Source organism: Dromiciops gliroides, chromosome 5 (genome assembly GCF_019393635.1).
Source record: "Dromiciops gliroides isolate mDroGli1 chromosome 5, mDroGli1.pri, whole genome shotgun sequence".
Taxonomy (NCBI): domain Eukaryota; kingdom Metazoa; phylum Chordata; class Mammalia; order Microbiotheria; family Microbiotheriidae; genus Dromiciops; species Dromiciops gliroides.
Genome location: NC_057865.1, coordinates 93,547,722 through 93,571,721, shown reverse-complemented (window position 1 = coordinate 93,571,721; position 24,000 = coordinate 93,547,722). Strand labels below are relative to the sequence as shown.

At 36.8% G+C, this 24,000-nt stretch overlaps 1 protein-coding gene across 1 annotated transcript; it reads left to right on the top strand.

Moving 5' to 3' along the window:
- The first annotated feature begins 1,335 nt into the window (after positions 1-1,335).
- On the top strand, positions 1,336-18,768 carry LOC122728046 (GTPase IMAP family member 4-like). The gene is made up of 3 exons (XM_043966121.1): positions 1,336-1,477; positions 5,426-5,541; positions 17,700-18,768. Exons 2-3 carry the CDS (start codon positions 5,475-5,477, stop codon positions 18,629-18,631), a joined length of 999 nt encoding a protein of 332 aa, XP_043822056.1. The 5' UTR covers positions 1,336-1,477; positions 5,426-5,474; the 3' UTR covers positions 18,632-18,768.
- The last annotated feature ends 5,232 nt before the right edge of the window (positions 18,769-24,000 follow it).

The window sequence follows — 24,000 nt, the reverse complement described above, 5'->3', positions numbered from 1 at the left end:
AACTTCATAACAGAAAATGTTCTCAACATCCAGAAAAAAGAACTGTGGTTTATGAATGCAAATTGAACCATACGTTTTTACTTTGGAGCTGTTTTTTTTTCTTCTTTTTTGAGGTTTTTCTCTTGAGTTGACTCTTCTGTCACAATATGACTAATGCAGAAATATGTTTAATGTTATTGCACATATATAACCTATATTAGATTGCTTTCTGTCTTGGGTAGGAGGGAGGGAACAAGGGTGGGAGAAAAATTTGGAATTGAAATTCCTATGAAAACAAATGTTGAAGACTATCCTTATCTATAACTGGAAAATAATAAAATACTCAACAACAACAACAAAAAAGAATGGAGTGGGAAGAGAGGAAGTGGAGTCACTAATTAGAACCAACTATTTTTGGGTGCCGGCAGGGCAATGAAGGTTAAGTGACTTGCCCAGGGTCACACAGCTAGTAAGTGTCAAGTGTCTGAGGCTTGATTTAAATTCAGGTCTTCCTGAATCCAGGGCTGGTGCTTTATCCACTGTGCCACCTAGCTGCCCCTAGAAACAATGTTTTTAAGAATTTCAGCCACCAAGTAAAGGATAGCAAGTTGGGATGATAGGATTCAAGTGAGAATTTTGAGTATTTTATATTTATTCCCCAGTATATTTTTTATCTGAAACTATTCAAATCTTATATGAAAGTTCTTTCTTTAGATATATATTCTTCAATTTTTAAAAATTAAAACAAAGTTCTTTTCCTATTTCTTTTGGGTATCAAAATGATCATCTGTTAATGGTGGCATTATCTTAAGTCCCTTAACAGTTAATTCCCTTAACAGTTACCTTCTGCTTCTAGAATTTTACACAAAAATTCCTTTTCTCTCCTTTTCATCACAAAACTCCATGTGAAAGGAGCCTTAAAGGGACAGTGTGTCTTACAGGGCAAGAGAAAGGGGAAAACTAACTTAGAAAGTGTTCAGTGGGAGAGAAAAGAGGACCTTGAAAATAATGGCCAGGGGAGCAAGCAGGAAAATGGCCCAAAGGGAGGCTGGTAATAAGACACACACACACACACACACACACACACACACACACACACACACACACACACACACACACACACAGATTAAGCCAAGGTCTAGTTAATCCACAGATCTAATAATTAAGAGTTGGCTGTATGTTACTTCAGAGGAGTGTCTTGTGCCCACTGAAAATCTCTTCTGGTTCTTTGGCTCAGGAATCCTCTTGGCTCAAAAGGGTTCAGCAGGGAGGAGCCCATCCAGTCAGGTGACCTTAGAGATCTCTTTCTCTTAATTGCCCCAATTCCCAGAAATGGGCGGTCCTTTTGTCAGACAACTTTCATTTTCCATCTGCTTTCTGCTGCTCACACATATCCAGGCTCCAGTACACCGCACACCAACACTGACCCTAAAGTTCAGCTCTGTGAGGAGGAGAAGGGTGTTCATTTTGAGAAAGCCACAGTGCCCAGATTGGCCAGGTGAGGGGTTGGTGGCATCTGTGGGAGGGTGGGCTCCTTGTTCTGTCCAAGGGGCAGACCTGCCAATCTCAGTCTGCTTTGTTTCTCTGCTTGCCTAGCTTTGGCTCCTGCTGAATCAGGGTGAATTTGTTGTTGTTGTTGTTGTTGTTTATCCTTCTTTCTTGAAGAGGACTGTGACAATTGGGTGATGTCATGACTTGCCCTGAATTGGATTTAAGTGAGAAAGGACTGTGCAAAGTCACCAGCCTCACTCTCTTCTCCAGAGCCATCTGGGTCCAATGACAAGATATACATCAGGATGACTGGAGATGGTCCCAAATGTTTTAGGGCAACTGGGGATAAGTGACATTCCCAGGGTCATACAGCTAGTAAGTGTGTGAGGTGAGATTTGAACTCAGGTGCTCCCAGCTTCAGTGACAGTGCTCTATCCACTACACCAACTAGCAGCCCTCAGGGTGAAGTACATGTGTGATGGGTGACTCCTCACTTCCTCCAAGAACCCCAGAATTTGCTCCTAGAGGACAGTCCCTTCTCAGGTGAATGACTGACCTTTCACACTTTGCCAAATTTGTGAGTGAGGCCTATCCTTGATGGGAAGTGGGTGAGAGAAGCTGGAACCAGCCTTGTTGCCTCTAGCCAAAGAGTTCTTCAAAATGATTTTTGAAAGTGTTACAGTTCAGAGAATGAGAAGGTGATTTTAAACCACATTGAAACAGAGCAGAATGCTTACCATCTCCCCCACCCCCAAGACTTTATCCAGAGACCTGAAGACAAATGCTGGCACCATCATATGGCAGAAACTACTATTTAGGTACAGTAATGGAGAAATGGAGAAATGCCCACATTATGGGCAAACAGTGTCTATTCAGAGTGAACACTCCCCTTACTTATTCACTTTATCATATTATCCCTGTTTGACTCATTTGGAAAAATGAAAATAGCAGAGTTAGGTACTTCTTTTGGATTCCAAATACATCAGGAATAGGTCCTTCCCCTCCCCTAACCCCCACTGAACTATTAGTAGATATACCCCTTTGCCCATTAACACTAACATTAACAGCCTTGAGTTACTCAAATATAAATTAGAAAAGTGATATTTGTGCTTCTAAGAATATTTTTAGTATTTATTTCTGTACTGACAAAACTTTAGCCTTCAAAACCCCAGTGGTAAAATATGGGCATTGTAAGCCTACTCTAAAATTCCTGAAGTTTTAATATGATCATGATATAATTATAAGAGATATCAATAAAGAGCATTTTAAAAAAAATGTCTAGGGACAGCTAGGTGGTGCAGTGGATAGAGCACCGGCCCTGGAGTCAGGAGGACCTGAGTTCAAATCCGGCCTCAGAGACTTAACACTTACTAGCTGTGTGACCCTGGGCAAGGCACTTAACCCCAATTGCCTCACCAAAAAAAAAAAAAAAAGTCTAATATAGCTATTCTCTATAAGCTCAGGAAAATGACAACTTCTCTGGGCCTCAGTTTCCTCACCTATAAAAGGGAGATATAGAGCTAGATGATATCAAGTACCCTTCCAATTCTCGAATTATGATCCTATGATCAGGCTTACCTATCTTACAAGTTTGTACTATCTATGCAAAACTAGATTGTCTATGTGTGTATATCCATGTGTATGTGTATTTATTCTTATATGAATATGTATATGTGTGTATATGTGGCAAGCTAGGTGTTACAGTAGGTAGAGCACCAGACCTTGAGTGAGGAAGCCTCATATTTATGAGTTCAAATCAGGCCTCAGAGACTTACTAGCTGTGTGTCATTAGGCAAGTCACTTACTTCACTCAACCTCATTTCCTCATCTGGAAAATGAGCTGGAGAAGGAAATGGCAAAGGACTGTAGTGTCTTTGCCAAAAAACCCCAAAACACTCAAATGGTGTCATAAAGAGCCAGACAGGATAAATTAGGCAACCTAGTGTGTCTCTGTGTGTGTATAAACATGTGTGTATATTGTCTATTATACATGTGTGTGTTTCTGTGTATATATGCATGTAAACCCCAAGAAGGAAATGAGAGACAATGTGGAATAGTGGATAGAGGGCTGGCCTCAGAGATAGAGTCCTGGGTGAAGATTTTAAGACCTATCTCTGACATATACTGGCTGTGTGAACCTGGATAAGTCACTTAACCTCCAAATGCTACTGGCAACTTTCTTTTTTTTTTTTTTTAAGTGAGGCAATTGGGGTTAAGTGACTTGCCCAGGGTCACACAGCTAGTAAGTGTTAAGTGTCTGAGGCTGGATTTGAACTCAGGTATTCCTGACTCCAGGGCCGGTGCTCTATCCACTGCGCCACCTAGCTGCCCCTACTGGCAACTTTCTAAGGCTATAAGTTGGAGAGTTGGTGTTGACCTGCATTAGTAGAGAGAGTTTTTACTATGTTATTTTTAATATGAAAGTAAAATATGCATTTAGATTGTGTTGTAGTTTTTGTCAAATAGAGGATTCTTTTTTTTTTTGGCAGGGCAATGAAGGTTAAGTGACTTTCCCAGAATCATACAGCTAGTGTCATGTGTCTGAGGCTGGATTTGAACTCAGGTCCTCCTGAATCCAGGGCTGGTGCTTTATCCACTGCACCACTTAGCTGCCCCCTAGAGGATTCTTTCCTATGTAATTTAAATTTTCTGATTTATCCAACACTGGAATATTGAGTTCCATTTATTCTGAATCTCCCTTGGCTAATCTATTTGATTTTTAAAAGTCAAGAGAAAACTGGAAAGCAGTCTGGCAGAAATTAGGTTTAGTCCAACATGTTTGACTCTTTTCCCAATGTTCCCTACCCCCTAGTGAAAGTCATGAATCCTGTTTAAAACACACTTAAACTTATACTGCCTTTTAGAGACTAAGACAGTATGAGTTGTGACTTTAGTAGTGGGCATGGGTTTGCAATGAAACATCCATGCTCTCACTCAACTAATAATATCTGAGTTTGATAGCAATAGGGTGGTTCAAGGTGTGACCACAGACAGGTACAAAAATAACTATTTCCTCCTTTCCTTCTACTCCCCTCCCCCGAGAATGAACCCCTGACTTTGGCTTCATTAGCCCTACATTCTAAACACTGAAGTACCTTGCTATGAAAAAGAAAACTACTGATTCCAATAAAGTTTGAAGGCTACCTTTGAGCTTCAGTGATTTGAGAATTCTCTGGTTCTATCTCCCCTTTCCCCTGCCTGTTCCCACAAATCATCCAAAGATGCCTATAACTACATCCCTAGAGAAAGAGTTCTCCTTCTGGTTATTTATGGAATCTTAGAACCAGATAACATAATAGTGGCCAAAAGGAACTCTATACTTCATCTAATCTAAACTTCCCATTTTATGGATGGGGAAATAGGCCAAGGAAAGGGAAATGGTTTGGCCAGGGTCATAAAGCCAATTGAAGGTGTGAGAATTGAAATGGCACCCCTACTGGAGAGATACTGTAGGGAAGCTCTGCCATGAGGAGAAAGCATGTGATTTAGAGACCATGTGACGTTAGCATCTGGAAGTTACATCTTTAGAACCCCCTGAGGGACTTGTCAATCAGAGCTACCAGCCAATTAGCTTGGAGCTGTGTGTGTGTGGACAGCCCTGTTTCCTGTTGGAGAGAAGGCTTCTGGGAGGAGGAAGGGGTGAACAGGCTCTCTTTTGCCTGGAACCTCGTTCTGAGTGGAGCTGAGATGCTGGCTCCCTGAGATAGATAGATGAAGGAATCGTGGCCTCTTTCTCCTCACCAAATTCTTATGCTTCTTAACAAATACTTAAAAGTCTAAACTCTTGCTAAAGCTTATAATTTATGGCAACCACTCATTAGATTTTTAGACAGTCTAGCTAGAATTTTAGCCTCTGTATAGATAGCAACTTTATAAAGGCAAGACTGGGACTCTGGGTAAGAGTTTCATTTCCCCACAATTAGCAATGACTTCCATTGTCATTCTTTATCTACAGAAATTGCACAAAAAAGAAAGCAGGATATTTTGGAGGGATTCTTGACAAGATGATGCACGGGACAAGTAATGGTGAGCAGCAGCCCAGGACTTCTCAGGACAGCATTGGAATGGAAGGTGATTGAAGGGGAAAGGGTTCCTATTTTCTTTTGTGAACTGAAAGTTTGATCCCTTCCTAATGAGACAAAAGCTGCTCTGAATGGCATCCTCTGTTTCTCTTGCCTTTTCTTAGCTTGGCATCTTTCCTCCTTTCTCTGGGGCAGGCAGGTCTTTCCCCTAGATGCTGGCATCAAGGAGTACACTTCTTTCCTGCAGTGGTCTGAATATACCTATGTCCATGCCTCAAATCTCAAATTTCTCCACCACCCTTATGAGAAAATAAGGACTTTGGGAGATATATAAAATGTTAGGCTATGGGGCAGTAGAGGTTGGAGGAGGAAAGAAAAGGAATCAGCAGTCCTGTCCACTGAATCTGATTGCTCTCTGTGCTGTCACAACATGAACTGTTTTTGCACTAGAAGGAAAAAAAAGGACTTGTATCTGTACCCAAGGGTAAAAAAATGTAGAAAAGAGAATTTCAAATTCTAATAACAAAATACTATGTGCAAACTCTTGGACCCCTTCTTAACTTCAGACAACTCTTCATTCCTCACTATAATTTTTTAAATAATATTTTACATTTTCCCCAATTACATGTAAAAACAATTTTTATCATTCATTGGTGTGGTTTTTAAATTTTTGGTTACAAGTTCTATGCCTCTTTCCTTGAGACAGTAAGCAATCTGTTAGAGGTTATACATGTGCAATCCTGTAAAAAATTTTCATGTTAGTTTTTTTGGGGGGTGTGGGGCAACGAGTGTTAAGTGACTTGCCCAGGGTCACACAACTAGTAAGTGTTAAGTGTCTGAGGCCAGATTTGAACTCAGGTCCTCCTGAATCTAGGGCTGGTACCCTCTTCACTGTACCACCTGGCTGCCCCAAGTTATAATTTTATTGCTGAGAATAGCTGTCATTCACAGTTCTTCATCATACAATATTGTTGTTACTGTGTACAATGTTTTGGTTCTATTAATTTCATTTTATATTAGTTCATGTAATTCTTTCCACTTTTTCCTGAAATTATCCTCCTTGTGATTTCTTATAGGACAATAATATTCCATTATAATTATATACCAAAATTTGTTTAGCCTTTCCCCAATTGATGGGCATCCCTTCAATTTCCAATATTTTGCCACTGCAAAAAAGAGCTGTTATAAATATTTTTGTATATATAGGTTCTCCCCCCCCCCGCCCCGCTTTTAAAATGTCTTTGGGATACAGACCTAGCAGTGGTATTGCTGGATCAAAGGCTATGCATGGTTTTATAGGCCATTGGGCATAGTTCCAAATTGCTCTCCAGAAGGGATCAGTTCACAACTCTACCAACAATGCATTAGTGTCCCAGTTTTCCCACAGCCCCTCCAACATTTTTTCATTTTTCTTTTTCATAATATTAGCCAATCTGACATGTGTGTGGTGGTACCTCAGAGTTGTTTTAATGCACATTTCTCTAATCTATAGTGATTGAGAGCAATTTTTTCATTTAACTATAGATAGCTTTGATTTTTGTCTGAAAACTGCCTGTTCATAATCTTTGACCATTTATCAATTGGGGAATGACTTGTATTATAAAGTTAAATCAATTCTCTATGTATTTGAGATATAAGACCTATATCAGAGACCTTTGTTATAAATTTTTTTCTTCCAGTTTTCTGCTTTCCTTCTAATTTTTGTTCCATTAGACTTGTTTTTACAAAAACTTTTAAAATTTAAGTAATCAAAATTATCTATTTTATATTTTATAATGCCTTCTATGTTTTATTTGATCTTAAAATTTTCCCCTATCCATAGATCTGACAGGTAAACTATACCATTGTCTCCTAAATGTGCTTATGGTATTACCCTTTAAGTATAATTCATGTACCTATTTTGACCTTATCTTGATATGCAGTGTGAGATGTTGTTCTATACCAGGTTTCTGCTATATAGTTTTCTAATTTTCGCAGCAGTTTTTGTCAATGAGTTTTTCTCTCAAAAGCTTGGATCTTTGGGTTTATCAAACACTAGAGTACTATGGTGATTTACTACAATGTATTGTGCACCTAATCTATTCTACTGGTCTAGCAGTGTATTTCTTAGCCAGTAACAATTTTTGTTTTTTAATTACTGCTTTATAATACAGTTTGAGATCTGGTATGAGACAGAAACTGCTTTGAATGACACCCTCCATTTCCGTATTTAGGTCATCTTCCTTCACATTTTTTTCATTGATTTCCTTGAGCTTTTGTTCTTTCAGATGATTTTGCTATTTTTTTTAGCTCTGTAAAGTATTTTTGTTAGTTTGATTAGCAAGTAGATTAGTCATTTTTATTATATTGATCAGCCTACCCCTGAGCAATTGATACTTTTCCAATTATTCAGATCTGACTTTATTTGTGTGAAAAGTGTTTTGTAATTGTGTTGATATAGTTCCTGGGTTTGTCTTAGCAGGTAGACTCCCAAGTATTTTATATTGTCTAAAGTTATTTTAAATGGAATTGTTGGTAATATGTAGAAATATTAATGATTTTTGTGAATTTATTTTGTATCCTGGAATTTTGCTTAAGTTGTTAATTATTTCTATGAGTTTTTAGATGATTCTCTAAGATTCTCTAAGTATGCCATCTTATCATCTGCAAAGAATGACAATTTTATTTCCATATTGCCTCTTCTAACTCCTTCAATTTTTTTTATTCTCTTATTGCCATTTCTAGAGTAATATTGAGTAACAGTATTGATAATGGGCATCCTTGATTCACCCCTGATCTTATTGGGAAGGCCTTTGGCTTATCCATTAAAAATAATGCTTGCTGAACTTTTGAGATAAATGTTACTTATTTTAATATAATCTCAATGTATTCCTATGCTCTCTATTGTTTTTAATAGGAATGAGTGTTGTATTTTGTCAAAGGCTTTTTTCTACATTGATTGAGATAATCATATGATTTATGTTCATTTTGTTATTGATATAGTCAATTATGCTAATAGTTTTCCTAATATTGAACCAGCCTTGTATTTCTTGTATAAATCCCAGCTGCTCATTATGTATGATATTTGTAATCTATTTCTGTAAGCTCCTTGCTAGTATTTTATTTAGAATTTTTGCATCAATATTCATTAGGGAAATTGCTCCATAGTTGTTTTTTTCTATTTTTGCTCTCCTGGTTTAGGTATCAGCACCATATTTGTGTCATAAAAGGATTTTGGTAGGACTCTTTCTTCATCCATTTTCCCCAAATAATTTATATAGTATTTTGGATTAATTATTCTTTCAATGTTTCATAAAATTCACTTGTGAATCTATCTGGCCCTGGGGATTTTTTCTTAGGGGTAAATTCCTTCACATAAAAGAGGCTTAAAATGAAGTGATAGCCTTTACAATGGAGGTAAAGATGATGGCAGGGGAGGGGTAATGGCTAAACCTCAAATCTGATCAGAATTGGCTCAAAGAGGGAAGAGCATGCACTTAGTTGGGCATAGGAATCTATGTTGCCCTAGAGAAAACTAGAAAGGATGAGGGAAAAGAATGGAGAAGGTGATAAAAGGGACAGTGAATTGGGAGAAGTAAAACAGACTTTTGAGGAGGGACAGGGTAAAATAAGAGAGAGAAACAGGTAAACAGATGGAAAATAGGATGGAAGGAAATGCAGTTAGTAATCATAATTATATATGTGAATAGGATGAAGTTACCCATGAAACACAAGTGAATAGCAGAGCGGATTAAAAACCAGAATCTGACAATAGGTCGTTGACAAGATAGCAATCATGATCTCAGACAAAGCAAAAGCCAAAGTAGGTATAATTAAAAGCTATTTCAGGAAATTACATTTTGCTAAAAGTTAACATAAACAATAAAGTAATATCAACATAAAACAATATGCACCAAATTATATAGCATCCAAATTCTTAAAGGAAAAAATTAATGAGTTGGAGGAGGAAAGTGACGGTAAAACTATATTTGTAGGGGCAGCTAGGTGGCGCAGTGGATAGAGCACTGGCCCTGGATTCAGGAGGACCTGAATTCAAATCCGACCTCAGACACTTAACATGTACTAGCTGTATGACCCTGGACAAGTCACTTAACCCTAATTGCCTCACCAAAACAAAACGAGACAAAACAAAACAAAACAAAAACCCAACAAACTATATTTGTAGGGGAACTCAACTTTTCCCTTCCTGAACTAAATAAATCTAACCAAAAAAATAAACAAGAAAGATGTTAAGGAGATGAATATAATTTTAGAACAGTTAGATTTGATAGACTTGTGGAAAAAATTGAATTGGAATAGAAAAGAATATTATTTTTTCAGCAGTACATGAAACCTATGCAAAAATTGACAATGTATTAGGTCATAAAAATCTCACAACCAAATGCAGAAAAAGAGAAATATTAATTACATCATTTTCAGATTATAATGCAATAAAATTATATTCAATAAAGGGCCATGGAATATAATTTTGTCAAAGCAAATGACAAGAAACCAAGAATTATGGTAGCAAGGAGATTATAGAAATAGATAATAAATTTAATATACAATGAGCAGTAGGGATTTATATGAGGAATACAAGTCTGGTTCAGTATTAGGAAAACTATCAGCATAAATGACCATATGAATAGCAAAACCAATAGAAATCTTATGATTCTCTTAATAGATGCAAAAAGAGTTTTAACAGAATACAACATTCATTCCTATTAAAAACCCTGGAAAGCATGAGAATAAATGATAAATAGTATCTACCTAAAACCATTAGCAAGCATCATCTTTTGTGGGGATAAGCTAGAAACCTTCCTAATAAAATCAGGGGTTAAATGAGAATGATCATTATCATTACAATTATTCAATAGTGTACTAGAAATGTTAGCTGTAGCAATAAGAGAAGGAAAAGAAATTAAAGGAATTAGAATAGGCAATGCAGAATCAAAACTATCACTCTTTGCATATGACATAACGGTATACTTAGAGAATCCTAGAGAAATCAACTACAAATTATATGAAATAACAACTTCATCAAAGTTGCAGGATATAAAATAAACTCACATAAATCATCAGCATTTCTATATATTATCAACAATATAACTACAGACAATATGACATACTGGAGAACCTGCCAAGACAATCCCAGGAACTATATGAACACAATTATAAAACACTTTTCACACAAATAAGACAGATCTAAACAATTGGAGAAATGTTGATTGCTCATGTGTAGGCAAAGACAATATTTTAAAAAATAATTTGAGTTCCGGTGCCAAGATAGCAGAGTGAGGAAGGAATGCTTTGAGGCCCTACCAAATTTCCCCTCCAAACAACTAGAAAACTGCCTCAGAATTATTCCAAGAGCAGGGAAGTAGCTCACCAGTCCAGTAGGAAAGGTCTAGCTTACTGGGGTATAAAGGGAATGAGCGCCAAGAGAAAAAACAGCATCAATAGCAGCAGCAGTCAGCCTCACAGCAGGGGGGTTACAGCAGAGCTTCAAAGAAAAATGTCATTTGGCCTCAGGCCCAAAAAAATTCTTGGAAGAGTTTAAAAAAGATTTTAGAAAAAAAATTAGGAAAGTAGAAGAAAAATTGGGAAAAGAAGTGAAAATAATGCAATAGAATCATGAAAATAGTCAACAGCATGGGATAAGATAGACAAAAATTTACCAAGGAAAATAACTCCCTGAAAAACAGAAGTAGTCAAATGGAAAAGGAAGTACAAAAGCGCATTGAAAAAAATAATTCCTTAAAAATTAGAATTTATGAAGTAGAAATTAATGACTGTGAGACATCAAGATATGATAAAACAAAATTTTTAAAAAGTAAAAAATATATAAAAGAATATTTGGCATTTCTCATTAGAAAAACAATTAATCTAGAAAATAGATGGAGGAGAGATAATAAAAGAATTATTCGGGGGCAGCTAGGTGGTGCAGTGGATAAAGTACCAACCCCGGATTTAGCAGGACCTGAGTTCAAATCTGGCCTCAGACAATTGACACTTACTAATTGTGTAACCCTGGGCAAGTCAATTAACCCTCACTGCCCTGTGGGGGGTGGGGGGGAGGGGGGAATTATTATTGGACTATCTGAAAGCCATGATAAAAGAAAAGTGCTTGAACAATATCTTTCAATAAATTATCAAATAAAACTGCCCTGATGTATAGGGTGTCCCCAAAAGTCATGATGTTTTGACAACTTTTTGAAAATTATTTTTTCTTTATTTTTGCCATTGATAAGACTTCTTTTTTCACATATAATATAAATTCACTCCTTATATATACTGCTTATGACATATGGTATTGTAAATTAAAACCAAATAATAATATTACAATAATTATAATAGTATAATAATTATTATTATATTATAAGAATTATTATTATATTATAATAATATTCAATGTTGAAAGACCCTTATCACTTTTGGTTCATCCTGTATTAGAACCAGAAAGCAAAATAGAAATTGAAAGAATCCAAAGCAAAGCTTAAACTTTACTCTCATTGAAATTGGCTCAGAGGGAATAACACACACACTCAGCTGGATATAGAAATCTATCTAATTTATAAGGAGGAAGGGATACTGATAAAAGGGAGGGCATACTGGTGAAGGTGGTGATCAGAAGCAAAATACTTTTGAGGAGGTAAAGGTTAGAGGGCAAGGAGGGGAATAAACAAGTAAAAAATAGCATGGGGGAAATACATGCTTAGTTATCATAATTATAAATGTGAATGAGATGAACTCACCCATTAAATGGAAGTGGATTAAAAACCCAAATCCTACAATATGTTGTTTAAAAGAAACACATTTGAAGCAGAGAGATATACACAGGATACATGTAAGGAGTTGGAAGAGAATATATCATGCTTCAGATGAAGCAAAGAAAGTAGGGTTGGTAATCATGATTTCAGACAAAGCTAAAGCAAAAATAGATATAATTAGAAGAGACAGAGAAAGAAACTATACCTTGCTGAAAGGTACCAAATGGTACAGAATCTAAATTTTTGAAGGAAAAGTTGAATGAGTGACAGGAAGAAAGAAATAATAAAACAATACTAGTGGAGGACTTTAACCTTCCCCTCACAAAACTGGATAAATCAAACAACAAAATAAAAAGAAAGAAGTTAAGGAAGTGAATAAAATTCTGGAAAAGTTGAATATGATAGATCTCTGTATAAAATTGAATGGGAATAGAAAGCAATATATATTTTTCCTCAGCAATACATGGCACCTACACAAAAACTGACCATGTATTCAGACATAAAAACTTCACAACTGGGGGGCAGCTAGGTGGCACAGTGGATAGAGCACTGGGCCTGGATTCAGAAGAACCTGAGTTCAAGTCTGGCCTCAGACACTTGACACTTACTAGCTGTGTGACCCTGGGCAAGTCACTTAATCCCCATTGTCCCACAAAAACAAAACAAACCAAAACAAACAAAAAACTTCACAATCAAATTTAGAAAAGCAGAAATAGTAAACTCATACTTTTCAGACTATAATGCAATAAAAGGTACATTCAAAAATGGCCAATGGAAAGAGAACTTAAAATTATTTGGAAATTAAATTATCAAATCCTAAAAAAAAAAGTGGTTCAAAGAATAAATCATGGAAGCAATCGATGATTTAATTAACAAAAATAACCACAATGAAACAACATATCAAAATTTATGGTATAGGGGGAAATTTATATCTCTAATTGCTTACATCAGTAAAATAGATGAAACAGTGAAATGGGCATGCCACTAAAAAACTAGAAAATGAACAAATTAAAAATCTCCAACTAAACACCAAATTGGAAATCTTAAAAATCAAAGAACACAGGGGCAGCTAGGTGGCACAGTGGATAGAGCACTGGCCCTGGATTCAGGAGGACCTGAGTTCAAATCTGGCCTCAGACACTTAACAATTACTAGCTGTGTGACCCTGGGCAAGTCACTTAACCCCAATTGCCTCACAAAAAAAAAAAAGGTGGTCTAGCTGTACCAGATATCAAACTGCATTATAAAATGGTAATTATCAAACCAATCTGGTACAGGCTAAGAAATAGAGTGGTGGATCAGTGAAATAGAATATGTACAAATTGCACTATAGTAAATAACTATAGTAATCCAGTATATGATAAACCCAAAGATACAAGGTTTTGGAACAAAAACTCATTATTTGACAAAAACTGCTGGGAAAACTGGAAAACAGTATGGTAGAAACTAGGTGTAGACCAAGATCTCACACTGTATACTAAAATAAGGTCAAAATGGGTACACAACTTATGCATACAGGGTGTTACCATAAGCAAATTAAGGGAACATAGAATAGTTTGTCTATCAGATTTTTGGATGGGGAAGAATTTAGGACCAAAGAAGATATAGAGAGTGATACAAAATATAAAATAGATAATTTTGATAATATAAAATTAAAAAGCTTTTGCACAAACAAAACCTAATGCAACCAAAATTATATGGAAAGCAGAAAACTGGGAAAAATGATTTGCAACAAGTTATCTCTGATAAAGGCTTCATTTCTCAAATATATAGAAAACTGAATCAAATTTATCAAAAATAACTCATTCTCCAATTGATAAATGGTCAAAGGATATGAATAGGCAGTTTTCAGACAAAGAAATCAAAGTTTAAAAAAGGTGCTTCAATCTGTAGTCAGACAGTATCAATTCTTTTTCTTGGGATTATGAGGGCCAAAATTTGATGTGTGGAGCATTATTTGGGTGACTCCCCTTAATATTGGGGTCCCAGAAATATGAGGGACCTTTTAGGTTCACCCTCCCCTCTGAACTGCCCTTTTTAGATATTTCTCCCAGGCCAATAAGAAAGGAGCCTCTAAGCTTTAGTTCACAAAAGGATTAGATTTTATTACTTGGGAATTAATTAAACAACAAAAGTGAAACTAATAAAAAAAATCAAAGATAAGGAAATAGGAAAATAAAAATACAAAAAAATGCTCTTAACTCTAAACTAACTTATGTGATCCTCAGACGGTTTCCAATTAAGCTAGTTCAAAGGAATTTAGGGTTTTCCATAATTAGCTCACCAACCTGAAAGTTTACTGTTGCTCGCAGCTCCAGAACACTAACCATGCACCACCACCACAAGGGCCAAGCACCAAAAAAAAAAACAGTCCCGGAAGATGCCTAGAATTTTGGAAGCAGCCTACCCTCCACCTCCCTTCAGGGAGAATTCAATCTTTCCTTCCCCAAAAGGGGAGGTCCTTCAAAAGCTGCCTATGGAGAGTCTAATTTTTTTTACCACAGCATGGATAACATGTTTCATCATAAGTCCTTCAGAGTTCTCTTGAACATTGCTGAGAATAGCTGTAATTCACAGCTAATCATCTTACCAAATTGCTGTTACACAGTACATTTCATTTTGCATCAACTCATGAAAGCCTTTCCAGGTTTTTCTCAGAGCAGCCTGCTCATCATTTCTTATACCACAATAGTATTCCATCATAATAACATGCCAAAATTTGTTAAGTCATTCTCCAATTGAGGGGAACCCCCTAAATTTCCAATTCTTTACCACTAGAAAAGAGCTGCTACAAATATTTTGTACCTATAGATCCTTTTCCTTTTTGTTTTTTTTTAATCTCTTTTTTTGATGCAAACCTAGTAGTGGCATTGCTAGGTCAAAGAGTATACATCGTCTTATAGCCCTTTGGACATATTTCCAAATTATTCTACAGTATATTTGAATCAGTTTACAACTCCACCAACAGTGAGTTAATGTCTCATTTTCTCCTTATCCCCTCCAATATTTGTCATTTTCCTCTTCTATCTATCCTATTAGCCAATCTTAGAGGTATGAGGCAGTATCCCAGAATTGTTTTGCTTTGAATCTCTCCTACTAATAGTGAGTTAGAGCGTTTTAAAAATATGGCTATATGTAGCTTTGATTACTTCATCTGAAAACTGTTCATGTATTTTGATCATTTATCATTTGGGGAATGGCTCTTATATTTGTAAATTGGACTCAGTTCCCCATATATTTGAGGAGCCCTTTATCAGAGAAACTTGCTTAATTTGTTTCATAGTTACTATTGCTAATTATATTTCCCTCCATCCTATTCCTTCCCCCACCCCACCCCTGATCTTTCTATCCTCTCCTTTCACCTTGTCCCTCCTCAAAAGTGTTGTGCTTCTATTCTCCAATTGAAAAATGGTCAAAGAATATGAACTGGCAGTTTTCTGATGAAGAAATGAAAGCTATCTAACACCATATGAAAAAATGCTCTAAATCACTATTGATTAGAGAAATACAAATTAAAACAATTCTGCGGTACCACCTCACACCTATCAGATTGGCTAATGTGACAAAAAAAGAAAATAATAAATGTTGGAGAAGCTGTGGAAAAATATGAACACTTATGCATTATTGGTGGAGCTGTGAACTGATCCAGCCATTCTGGAGAGCAATTTGGAATTATGCCCAAAGGGCTATGGGACTGTTCATACCCTTTTACCCAGTACTACCACTGCTAGGTCTGTATCCCAAAGAAATCATAGAAGGGGGAAAAGGGCCCACATGTACAAAAATATTTATAGCAGCTCTCATTGCAGTGGCAAAGAATTGGAAATTGAAGGAATGCCTATCAATTGGGGAATGGCTAAACAAATTGTGGTATATGAATGGAATGGAATACTATTGTGCTATAAGAAATGATGAACAGGAGGAGTTCAGAGAAACCTGGAAGTACTTATATGAACTGATGCTGACTGAGAGGAGCAGAACCAGGAGAACATGGTACACAGCAACAGCAACACTGTGTGATGAACAACTGATAGACTTGGCTCTTCTCAGCAGTACAATGAACCAAAACAATTTCAAAGAACTCATGATAGAAAATGTTCTCCACATCAGAAAAAAGAATTGTGCATTATGAATGCAGATTGAACCATACTATTTCTGCTTTGTGGCCATTGTTTTTTTCCTTCTGTTTTGAGGTTTTTCCCTTATGCTCTGATTCTTCTTTCACAATATGACCAATGCAGAAATATGTTTAATGTGATTGTCCATATATAACCTATATCAGATTGTTTTCCTTCTTGGGGAGGAGGGAGGAAAGGGAGGGTGGGAGAAAAATTTGGAACTAAAAATCCTGAAAACTATTCTAACATGAACTGGAAAATAATAAAATACTTTTATTTTTTAAAAATCAGATTACTGGGGCAGCTAGGTGGTGCAGTGGATAGAGCACCGGCCCTGGAGTCAGGAGTACCTGAGTTCAAATCTGGCCTCAGACACTTAACACTTACTAGCTGTGTGACCCTGGGCAAGTTACTTAACCCCAATTGCCTCACTAAAAAAAAAAAATCAGATTACTTAATTTTGTATCCTGCTAATTGATTTCTCTTAATTAACTGGTCTGATTTGATAATTGGTTTTCATTCACAAAAGTCTGTCTTCACCTATATCCAGAGTCCCATGCCAAAGCTGTGGAAGGCCTGGTACTGATTTGTAAAGAAACTGGAAGGCATTGCTGAATAAATTGATATACTTGGTAGCTTTGAAAAAGGAAGTGTTTTGCTTCTGACTTCCCCCTCCCAAAATCTGCCCTGACTTCTACCACCTTCACCCCCTTCCTCTTATTCCCTTCCCATCCTAGTTTCCTGCTGGGTAAGATAGATTTATTTTTTTGTTTTTTGCAGGGCAATGAGGGGTAAGTGACTTGTCCAAGGTCACACAGCTAGTAAGTGTCAAGTATCTGAGGCTGGATTTGAACTCAGGTCCTCCTGAATCCAGGCCCAGTTCTTTGTCCACTGTGCTACCTAGCTCCCCCCCCCCACTGTATAAGCTTTTTCTTGCTTCTGTTATAATAATTTATCCCATTCCACCTCTCCCTTTCTTTTTCCCAGCTAAAATTTGTAGACTATGTCTAGTAGCATGATTTATATATATTACCTCATTTGTTCCTCATAATAACCATGTGAGTTAAGTAATTAAAGGGAAACATTTGAAGTATGCAAGATGAATAGCTCAACAAACAATTCAATATTATGCGTCACCAGAAAACTGTAAGGTGAATCTATTTTTGAGTCACAGTTTTAGCAAGCTTCTTATTTGAGAAGGACCAAATCACAAAGTGCATGTGACTGTAAGGCAGCAGCCAAGAGCAGAAAAAATGGCTAGATTGGGCTGGAAAGGGGACTGAAAGGATAGCAGTTGAATGTAGAGCTTAACCCTGTCACTCTCATTATCCATATCTCAGGTGATGGAAACCAAGAGCCCAACAAAAATCAGCTGAGACTTGTCCTGGTGGGTAAAACAGGAGCTGGGAAAAGTGCAACAGGAAACAGCATCCTTGGGGAAAGAGTATTTGACTCAAGACTAGCACCAAAGTCAGTGACCAAGAACTGTATGAAAAGAAGCAGATTGTGGAATGAGAAAGAAATTGTAGTTGTGGATACTCCTGGGATTTTTGACACTGATGTGTCTGACATGGACACTTCCAGGGAGATTATGCGCTGCCTCATTATGTCTTCCCCTGGGCCTCATGCCATCATCCTGGTGGTCCCACTTAGTCGTTACACCAAGGAGGAACAAGATGCAGTAAAGAAGATCCTGGGAATTTTTGGTTCCAAAGCCAAGGAATATCTGGTCCTTTTATTCACACGGAAGGATGATTTGGAAGGTATTGATTTGAATCACTACTTATGTGAAACTACAGATAAAGGTTTGAAAGATCTGATAGGTCAGTTTGATGGAAGATACTGTGCATTCAACAACCGGGCAACTGGAAGTGAACAGGAGGCCCAGGTAACAGAGCTCCTGAGCTTGGTTGAGCAAGTAGTACAGAAGAATGGAGGCTTTTGCTACACAAACAAGATGTATCAACTGACTGAAAAGATAATTCAGGAAGAAACTGAAGCACATCAAAGAGCCTGCAAGCAAGAACTAGAAAGACTGAGACAGAAAACAATACAGGAATATGAAGAGAAAATCAGAGACTTACAAGATGAACTGGAGAAAAAGAAAATAAAAGAAAATACATTTAGGCATCTTGCAGAAGAAGAAGCTTTCTATGAAAACAAGCAAAGAAATGCCAGAAATGAGGTTTTAAGCCAAAATAAATACATTGAAATAATCAAGAGCTTTTTGAAATCAGCATTATCTACCATTCAAAACATATTTGAAGTTTAAGGAAATTAGTGAAAAACATCCTATACTTTCTGCTCTAGCTTCTATTGATCCTCAATGAATACTCAGCTCTCCTGAATCAGTTGTACAACTCAGGTCTTCAAGAATAAAGATAATTGTCAATCATTTATCATGAAAAATGTCTAAATTGATAAAAAAATAAAGGGATAGGGCCTCTTTCTGTGAAAATCCAGAGAAAGAAGTTCTGTTACTAGACATCCCCCTGAAAGAGAAAAAGACCTATTTATACAAAAATATTTATAGCAGATCTTTTTGTGGTGACTAAGAATTGGAAATCAAAGGAATGCCCATCAATTGGGGAATGGCTAAACAAACTGTGGTACATAATTCTGATGGAATACTGTTTTTCTATACGAAATGGCGAGCATGATGATTTCAGAAAGGCCTGGAAAGACTTATATGAAGTGATGTATAGTGAAGTGAGCAGGACCAGGAGAATGTTGTGCAAAATGAGAGCAATATTGCTTGATGCAGAACTGTGAATGACATAGCTATTCTCAGCAATACAATGATCCAAAACAATCTGAAAGGACTAATGATGAAGCATACCATCCACCTCCAAAGAAAGAACTGATATTTATTGAATGCAGAAGGAAGCATGCTATTTTCACTTTCATTTTTTCTTTTATTCAAGTTTTCTTATACAAAATGACTTCTGTAATAATATTTTACATAATTGTCCATGTATAGCCTATATCTATAAGGCATGTAGAACACCTCAGGGAGGGAAAAGATGGAGGGAAGGAAGGATAGAATTTGGAACTGTGAGAAAATAATAAGATTTAGAACACCCAAAGACCCTGGCTCAAGGGGATTGATTGGAATAAGATTGATTGGATTGACTGACTTTGCTTATTAACTTACTTAAAGTTAATTCAATTAAAACTACATCTGCCTGGCCCTCAAGAGGATGTGTTCTCAGAAGGTGTGAACTCTGACCTCAACACAATACCACCCTCAAGTCCAGTAAGCCAATGGATTTTGGTGATACTAGCCAATTAGCTTGAAGCAGTATGTAAGGACCACCTCTCCTCCTGATGCAGAGAAAGCTTCCACTCTCAGTCTCACTCTCTGACAGGCTTGTGGTGGAGGACTTGGAGGAAGAAGCAGGCCAAGCTGAAGCTCCAGGTTAGATAGGCTTCTTAACTTTCTGAGCCAGGCGTTCTCTTTGAACTAATACTTCATATATTTTAATAAATGCTTAATGCCCAAAACTGGTGCTAAAGCTTCTAATTTGTAACAAATATATTAGAAACCCCAGCTAATTTTCCCCAAACTTGGGACAGAAATAAGGCGACCACCTATAGTTTTATTCATCACAGAACTCTAAACTTTGAATAAAAATGTTTATTACCAAAACAAATAAAGTTATGAGGGTTTTTTTTTTTTAAGTTCTGTTACTGCTTTGGAATTCTCCTATCAAGATCCAGTAGAAAGGAAGGAATACAGAGCAAAGCTTGTAGTAGGAATTCAGCTTCACCTCCCCCACCCCATTACTTCTCATTAAAGCAATATACGAAAATGGACACTTTCACTTATATAAAATTAAATGTTTTTGCACAAACAAAAGCAGTTTAGCTGAAATTTAAAAAGAAACAGGTAAATGGGAAAAAAATCTTGATAGTAAATTTCTCTATTAGAAGTCTCATTTTAAGATATGTAGTGAACTGATTCCAATATATAGAAAAAGAACCATTCTCAAGCTGATGTGTTCAAAGGAAACAAGCAATTTCCAGGTGGAAAAAAAATCCAAGCTACCAATAACCATATAAAAACATCCTAAATTGCTAATAATTTTAGAAATGCAAATTAAAACAACTCAGGTTCCATCTCACCCCTATCAGATTTCAAAGTTGATACCCCCCCAAAAAAGAAGATGATAAATGCTAGAAGTCTGTAGGGAAACAAGTACATTGATGCACTTTTGGAGAAACTAAGAACTGGTGCAGTAATTTTAGAAGGCAAATTGGAACTATGCCCCCAAAGATATTAAGTTGTTTGTTCTCCTTGATTCAGCAATACCACTGCTAGGTCTATACACTGAAAGAGATTAAAAAAAAGAGAGAGAGAGACTCAGATGTACAAAACTTTATAGCAGATCCTTTTGTGGTGTCAAAGAATTGGAAAGTGAGGGAGTGCCCTTCATTTGGGGAATGGCTGAGGAAATTGTTGCATATGAACATGATGCAAAACTTCAGTATATTGTACCATAAGAAATTATGAAGGGGATGATTTCATTAAAAAACTGGGAAGACTTGTAGAAACTGATTCAAAGTGAAGTTATCAGTACCAGGAGAACGATTTATACAATGACAACTGTAGGGCCCAAATTTAATACATGGAGAATTAATTGGGTGACTCACCAAAATATTGGGGTCCCAGAAATGAGGGATCTCTAGTTTCAAAGCTCCCTCCCCTCCAAAGTGCCCTTTTAGATATTTCTCCCAGGCCAATAAGAAAGGAGCCTTATGGCTTCTTTTTTGGGGGGGAGGGCAATGGGGGTTAAGCAACTTGCCCAGGGTCACACAGCTAGTAAGTGTCAAGTGTCCGAGGCCAGATTTGAACTCAGGTACTCCTGAATCTAGGGCCGGTGCTTTATCCACTGTGCTATCTAGCCGCCCCCTTATGGCTTCTTTTCCACAAAAGGATCAGATTTTATTACTTGGGAATTAATTAAACAACAAAGGTGAAATTAATAAAAATTAAAGATAAGGAAATAGGGGAAAAGAAATACAGATAAATTCTCCAAACTCTAGCCTAAGTCTATACAATCCCCAGCTCATTTCCAATTAACCTAATTCAAAGGAATACAGGGCTTTTGTGTCCACTCACCACACCTGGGACATCTGCTAGTTTCTTGCAGCAACTCAGCCTTCCCTCAGGTAGTGTTCAATCTTCCTCCCCCAAAAGGGGAAGTCCTTCAAAAACTGCCTATGGAGAGGTTTCTCCTTCTGACCTCAGTAGCATATGTAACTTCAGGGTGGGCCAGGTGTGGCCCCTCCCAAATGAGTCAGCTAAACTCCAATAATTTTTACCACACAAGACTATTAAAAAAATATTTGAGAGATTTAGGAACTCCAATCAACACAATGGACTATCACTATTCCAAAAGACACATGATGAAATATGCTGCATATGTAATTACAGAGGTGGTGAATCCAGAGTATAGGTTTAAACATGTTTCATTCATTTTTTTAAAATTGTCCAATGTGCATATGTGTTTTGCTTGACTATCTGTTTGTAATAGTTATTTTTCCCTAGTGGAGATAAATGAAAAGAGAGGTGGGAAGGAGACAAGGTGGATTTTCACCCATTGAAAAAATAATTTTTTAAAATAAAATAAAACCATGTACCAACTGGATACTGGACCTTATTCACCCTTTAATTACTAATGACATAAAGAACTTTTTCATATTACCTATGTCCTAATATTTACCAAGTGATATTTTAGGGTTGAGAAGAGCAAATCGTATACGAGTATATTTGGATCCAGTTAGCTTTAGAATGGTGTTTCCCAGAGAGTGCCTACTTTATAATGAGATAAGCCATCTCATTATTCTTTTACTGAAGGTTTCAGAATTCTCTTATTCATTGTTAATGATACTAAGGATGATCATGATGATCATGATGCCAATGACAATGATGCCTCATTTATATAGCTTTTAAAAATTTACAAAGCCTTTCTTTCCAGAAATTTTGTGAGATTACTGCAGGTGTCACACCCATTTTACAGATGAGCAAACTGAGGCTCATGGAGACTAAATGATTTATTCATGGTCGTATACTTAGTAAATGTACAGGGTAGTATCAAATCTGCATCTCTCCTCACTCCAAGTCCAGTACTTTTTCTATTATAGTGTAATATTTACTGCTAAATTACTCTTGGCTAAATGTCTCAGAATTAATCTACCTAACAGAGATCATATTCAGTATATAATGATGGGATAAATTGAGTGACCAAATCATAATGACCAGGGAAAGTAAAAGAAAGACATCGATGCAAAAGGTGGAACACTATGGTTCAATGTATTTATTCTCATTCTACTAGATTATATGCATTATGTTCATAGAAGTTCACATTTCTCATTTTTCCAGGAGTTATTTCTCTGTGGTGTTGGCATGGGGAGAAATTGGGGGAAAGAACACTGCCATATTCTCTAGACAAATGTAAGAAGATCTCTTCCAGATGACATTTAGGTTGTCTTGTGGGCAAAAGCTCATTTATTCCCTATGGTAATGACCATTGCTATGCAGTTCTATATGGCCGGTGCCTGTGAACCTTTCTTGAACCCATTCTCTGCTGACCACACCTATTACCAAGGGCTCTTCTCTCCAATTTCAGGAGGCTGATTTTTTTTTTTTACAAAATATATTTATTATTTTAAGCCCAGCTTGTTGGATCCTTGCCTTCCATCAGAGCTCTGGTTGTCTGCGATAGCATGTTGTCCTGAAGTCCCATGCTCATAGTTGCATGAAAGTACCTCTTAATTTAGAACAACATCCTGGAGAAAGTTTCCTTGGATCCTTGATGGGCCTTCAAGCTTTCTTTTTCCTCCCAAGGTCACTCTCCCAACTTTTACTTGATATCAAAATTTAGGGATCTGATATTATGGTTCCTAAAAATACCTCAGACCAAAACCTTCATTATTATAATATGATCTTTTTTTTTTTTTTTTAGTGAGGCAATTGGGGTTAAGTGACTTGCCCAGGGTCACACAGCTAGTAAGAGTTAAGTGTCTGAGGCCAGATTTGAACTCAGGTACTCCTGACTCCAGGGCCAGTGCTCTATCCACTCTGCCACCTAGCCACCCCAACATGATCTTTTAAATTAAAAAAAAATTTTTTTTTCTTTTGCAACAAACATTTATTTTATTTTCCATTTACATGTAAGGGTAGTTTTCAACATTCATTTTCATAAGATTTAGAGTTCCAAATTTTTCTCCCTCCCTCCTTCCCTTTCCTCTCCCCTCCACAAGAGTACAATCAGGTTATATATCTTCAATCCACAAGTGTTCTTTTTATCAGTTCTTTCTATAGGGGTGCATAGTAAGCTTCCTCCTTAGTTCCTTGGGATTGTCTTGGATTATTGCACTGCTGAGAGTAGTTAAGTCATTCACAATTGCTCATTGAACAATACTGCTGTCACTATGCACAATGTCCTCTCAGCTCTGCTCACTTCACTATACATCTTTCCAGGTTTTTTTGGGATCATCCTGTTTGTTATTTCTTGTAGCACAAGACCATTCCACTACAATCATATAACACAACTTTTCTGATCATTCCTCAGTTGATGGACATTCCCTTGATTCTCAATTCTTAGCCTCCACCAAAAATTACTATAAATATTTTTT

Bases quoted from the DNA above. Each gene is read 5' to 3' on its own strand.
- LOC122728046 (XM_043966121.1), top strand. From the start codon at position 5,475: ATGATGCACGGGACAAGTAATGGTGAGCAGCAGCCCAGGACTTCTCAG. The intron at 5,542-17,699 runs GTGATTGAAGGG...TCCATATCTCAG, and splicing joins GGACAGCATTGGAATGGAAG to GTGATGGAAACCAAGAGCCC.